Source organism: Siphateles boraxobius, unplaced genomic scaffold (assembly GCF_051911475.1).
Source record: "Siphateles boraxobius isolate OS27281-9 unplaced genomic scaffold, OSU_SipBor_1 163, whole genome shotgun sequence".
NCBI classification, from domain to species: Eukaryota; Metazoa; Chordata; class Actinopteri; order Cypriniformes; family Leuciscidae; genus Siphateles; species Siphateles boraxobius.
The window spans coordinates 470,001-475,000 of NW_027508770.1; the positions used below are offsets into that span (position 1 = coordinate 470,001).

General features: G+C 41.5%; 1 protein-coding gene across 19 annotated transcripts in view; it reads right to left on the reverse strand.

Annotated features, from left to right (window-relative positions):
* The window catches only part of caskb (calcium/calmodulin-dependent serine protein kinase b), an 81,648-nt gene that overhangs the window by 10,127 nt on the left and 66,521 nt on the right, over positions 1 to 5,000 (reverse strand). For 6 of the 19 annotated variants that reach the window (XM_077232109.1, XM_077232119.1, XM_077232117.1 and 3 more), the window contains 4 exons: positions 3,931 to 3,999; positions 3,767 to 3,835; positions 1,291 to 1,326; positions 707 to 745 (listed from right to left, as the gene is read on the reverse strand). In XM_077232109.1, coding sequence (XP_077088224.1) covers positions 707 to 745; positions 1,291 to 1,326; positions 3,767 to 3,835; positions 3,931 to 3,999 — 213 coding nt within the window. Of the gene's footprint in view, positions 1 to 706; positions 746 to 1,290; positions 1,327 to 3,703; positions 3,836 to 3,930; positions 4,000 to 5,000 lie in introns of all 19 variants that reach the window. The other 13 variants (XM_077232107.1, XM_077232116.1, XM_077232114.1 and 10 more) reach the window with 3 other exon arrangements.

The following is a 5,000-nucleotide window of genomic DNA, read 5'->3' on the forward strand; positions in this document are numbered from 1 at the left end:
GTAAAATATATATTAGCATAATATTTAACTTTACAGTTAAATTAAACTTCTATAACTTTTTAACAATATCATTTGTTGAAGTGAAACTGCAATAATCTTCTGAGCGTCTCTTTAAAAGAGACTAACTTTTGTCCTGTAAAGCATTGATGAAGTACAGCCAGTTAAGATCAGATCTGTGATCAGTTCACAAGTTAAACAAGAACGGATTATAATTAGGGCTGTCAATCAACTGAACATTTTATAGGAAGTAATTACATGAATCATTTATTATGCCAGGTGAAGATCATAGAAAGACATTACAGCATTAAATGAGTAAATCAATCGATAGACTTTCACTGCATTCTGTTGTTGAATTTCAGCCACATAGAACAGTCGCACTGAAACTGAACCGACAGCCCTAGTTATAATGTAACGGCGTGTCACTCACACACACACACACACACACACACACACAGTCAACCAATCAGATGTGAGCAAACCCCACTGACGGACAGCATGGGCGTGTCTAAGAAGCCAGTCATCTGAGGGGGGAGGAGCCAATCGTACCACAGGAGGGTTAGTGTATGAACCGCCACTATGGGATGCTGGGAGTCTAAAGCACCAACTAGAGAAGCAAAGCCTGATGGGAGACTCAGAATCAAAGATGGGAAATGAATCCGGGTCTGTGGGTCGAGTGGAACTGCTCTACTGGGTCCGAGAAACTCACCTTCCGAAACATTTTATCCTTGACTGCAGGTCTGGAGATCTAAGGGTTTGAAAGCATCACACGCACACACACACACACACACACACACATCATGCAGTAGAACAGACCTAACATGGACAGGAAATGGCAGGATGTTGCAGAAACCGCATTTTTTAAAGCAGTCGGGTGAATCAAAGGCCAATCACACCCAACACAAACACAAGAGGAAATATGCATTCAAAGAAATCACCCGTTAACAAAGTGATACAAAAAAAACCCTGAGTGATATTAAAAATCTGGCTTTCTGAAGCTTTCAGCAGCCAATAAGAGTGCAGGACTCAGGATTTCTCGCAGAATCAGGATAATCAGAGCAGAAACAGAATTGAAAACTCCAGAGATTCGCTTTCGTTCAGGGATGTGAACGTTTCTCAGAGACAGTATGTTGAGATGTACGGTTCGCGTCACATTGTCAGGTGGTTCTTGGTGTGAACAGATCTTCAAGTCGAGCAGCTGAGACACACACACACACACACACACACACACACACACACACACACACACACACACACACACACACTCATGTGATCAGCAACACGGACTCTCACCTGTCTTCCTTTGGGCTGAATAGTTGATGGCAGATCCTGCATAGACAAGATTTCTTTATAAACTGTTCAATTACTACTAACTTTCACTTTCAAATATAAATATTAGGTGTTTGAAAAAACTGACGGCTTGGGGCGTTTTCACACTGGACTTGTTTGTTTCAAAACCTGGTGCGTTTTCTCCCTTAGTTCGGTGCATTTAGGCATATTTGAACACGGAAATCGTGCTCGGATTCACACCGTTTCGGTTGAGCTTTGGTCGAGCTTCTGTTGAATTTAGGTTGAGTTTAGGTTGAGTTTAGATTGAGCTTCGGTTGAGTTTAGGTCGAGCTTCGGTTGAGCTTCGGTTGAGTTTATGTTGAGTTTATGTTGAGCTTCGGTTGAGTTTAGGTTGAGTTTAGGTTGAACTTCGGTTGAGCTTCCGTTGTGTTTAGGTTGAGCTTCGGTTGAGCTTTCATTGAGTTTAGGTTGAGCTTCGGTTGAGTTTAGGTTGAGCTTCAGTTGAGCTTAGGTTGAGCTTCGATTGACCTTCGGCTGAGTTTAGGTTGAGATTCGATTGAGTTTAGGTTGAGTTTTGGTTGAGCTTCGGTTGAGTTTAGGTTGAGCTTCGATTGAGCTTCGGTTGAGCTTCGGTTGAGTTTAAATTGAGCTTATGTTGAGTTTAGGTTGAGTTTAGGTAGAGCTTTGGTTGAGTTTAGGTTGAGCTTCGGTTGAGCTTCGGTTGAGTTTAGGTTGAGCTTCGGTTAAGTTTAGGTTGATCGTCGGTTGAGTTTAGGTAGAATTTAGGTTGAGTTTAGTTTGAGCTTCGGTTGAGATTCGGTTGAGTTTAGATTGAGCTTCGGTTGAGTTTCGGTTGAGTTTCGGTTGAGTTTCGGTTGAGCTTCGATTGAGTTTAGGTTGAGATTAGGTTGAGCTACGGTTGAGTTTAGGTTGAGCTTCAGTTGAGCTTCGGTTGAGTTTATGTTGAGTTTATGTTGAGCTTCGGTTGAGTTTAGGTTGAGCTTCGGTTGAGCTTCGGTTGAGCTTCCGTTGTGTTTAGGTTGAGCTTTGGTTGAGCTTCTATTGAGTTTAGGTTGAGCTTCAGTTGAGTTTAGGTTGAGCTTCAGTTGAATTTAGGTTGAGCTTCGGTTGAGTTTAGGTTGACCTTCGGTTGAGTTTTGGTTGACCTTCGGTTGAGTTTTCTGTTGAGTTTATGTTGAGCTTCGGTTGAGTTTAGGTTGAGCTTCGGTTGAGCTTCGGTTGAGCTTCCATTGAGTTTAGGTTGAGCTTCAGTTGAGTTTAGGTTGAGCTTCAGTTGAATTTAGGTTGAGCTTCGGTTGAGTTTAGGTTGACCTTCGGTTGAGTTTTGGTTGACCTTCGGTTGAGTTTTCTGTTGAGTTTTAGTTGAGCTTCGGTTGAATTTAGGTTGATCTTCGATTGAGCTTCGGTTGAGTTTAGGTTGAGCTTCGGTTGAGTTTAGGTTGAGATTAGGTCGAGCTTTGGTTGAGTTTAGGTTGAGCTTCGGTTGAGCTTCGGTTGAGTTTAAGTTGAGCTTAGGTTGAGTTTAGTTTGAGTTTTGGTTGAGCTTCGGCTGAGTTTAGGTTGAGCTTCGGTTGAGTTTAGGTTGAGCTTCGGTTGAGTTTAGGTTGAGTTTTGGTTGAGTTTAGGTTGAGCTTCGGTTTAGTTTAGTTTGAGTTTTGGTTGAGCTTCGGCTGAGTTTAGGTTTAGTTTAGGTTGAGCTTCGATTGAGTTTATGTTGAGCTTCGGCTGAGTTTAGGTTTAGTTTAGGTTGAGCTTCGGTTGAGTTTAGGTTGAGCTTCGGTTGAGTTTAGGTTGAGTTTTGGTTGAGTTTAGGTTGAGCTTCGGTTTAGTTTAGTTTGAGTTTTGGTTGAGCTTCGGCTGAGTTTAGGTTTAGTTTAGGTTGAGCTTCGGTTTAGTTTAGGTTGAGCTTCGGTTGAGGTGAGAAAGGAATCTGACCGGAATGACAGCGAACCAAACCGAGAAGAAAATGCAACATTGTAACAAACTAAATAGCTATTTTGGGAACATAGCAAATGAACTACCGGTCTGAAAACGCCCTCAAACTGTTTAAACATACAATAATGGGTTTTTTCACCCAAAAATGAAATTACTTAACGTAAGACTTTAATTCATGAAGATATTTCTAATTGAAAGTCTCTTCATCCAAAACTAAAGGGATGGTAAAATAAACCCATAAGAATGGAGCGGTTTAATCCAGATCTTCTGAAGAGACACAATCAACAGTTTTGATTTATGCTTTTGTCCACATATAAACATTGATCAGCTTATGGGTTTGTAGAGACATGAGGCAAACTAACTGATTATAGAATTTCATTTTTGGGTGACCTTTCCCTTTAACACCACAGTGTTTACAATCCACAGTACTGCAAGAAAAGAGTCTAAGCTTTCATCTAACCATATGAACCCATAATGCATTGTGCTGTGGTTTTGTAGGACTCTCTGTAGACTGTTGTCTTACTAAGATGGAGCTGGTGACGCTGGAGTGTCCGTTGGCAGGAGACTGTCTGGACAGATCCGGGGAATCTTTCTGAAACGCCACAGAAACACAGGAAGACGTTGTCAAACACACACTGCTGGTGTTCAAGGAGTGGCCAGAAGGGGGCGCTCTGGGGAAACACTTACATCACAGGACAGAGACTGGCTGCGGTAACTGGGCACGATTTTAAAGGTGATGCTGCCACGCATCTCGCGCTGAGAGAAAACACAAACACACACAAATACATGACTTAAACTGATGCATACACATTAACTGTGTGTGTGTGGGTGTGTGTGTGTGTGTGTGTGTGTGTGAGAGAGTGTGTAAGTGTGTGTTTGTGTGTGAGTGTGTATGTGTGTGTTTGCGTGTGTGTTTGTGTTTGTGTGTGTGTGTGAGTGTGTAAGTGTTTGTTTGTGTGTGTGTGTGTGTGTGTGTGTGTGAGAGAGTATATTAGAGTGAGTGTGTGTTTGTGTGTATAAGTGAGTGTGTGTGTGTGTGTGTGTGTGTGTGTGTGTGTGTGTGTGTGTGTGTGTGTGTGTGAGAGAGTATATTAAAGTGAGTGTGTGTTTGTTTGTGTGTATAAGTGAGTGTGTGTGTGTGTGTGTAAGTGTGTGTGTGTGTGAGTGTGTAAGTGTGTGTTTGTGTGTATAAGCGAGTGTGTGTGTGTGTGTGTGAGAGAGAGAGTACATTAGAGTGAGTGTGTTTTTGTGTGTAAAAGTGAATGTGTGTGTGTATGTGTGTGTGAGAGTATATTAGAGTGAGTGTGTGTTTGTGTGTGTATAAGTGTGTGTATGTGTGTGAGTGTGTGTGAGTGTGTGTGTGTGTGTGTGTGTGTGTGTGTCTGTGTGTGTGTGTGTGTTTATACAAATTTGTACCCACAAGTGAGTTGTGAGTTAAATCTGACAATATTCCCCAAAACTCTCCTTTTGGGGACGTCCTCGTTTGTAAAATTACAAAAGTCCAAACATTTTTATTTTATTTATAAAAACAGAAAGTTAGCTGCGAGGGCTGATGTGTGGTTTAGGGTTAGGGTTAGGTTAGAGAATATGTCCTCATTTAGAGAAGTGAGTTAATGTGCGTCAAATCTGCTTTCAGTGTCAATATACGGAATTATGGATGTTATGCTGATTAAGATCTGTTCTGTTCATTGGCTTAATACGTCATAATTAGTTTCAAGTTAACCTCGATTATAGTCGATACACACTGCAAATCATGA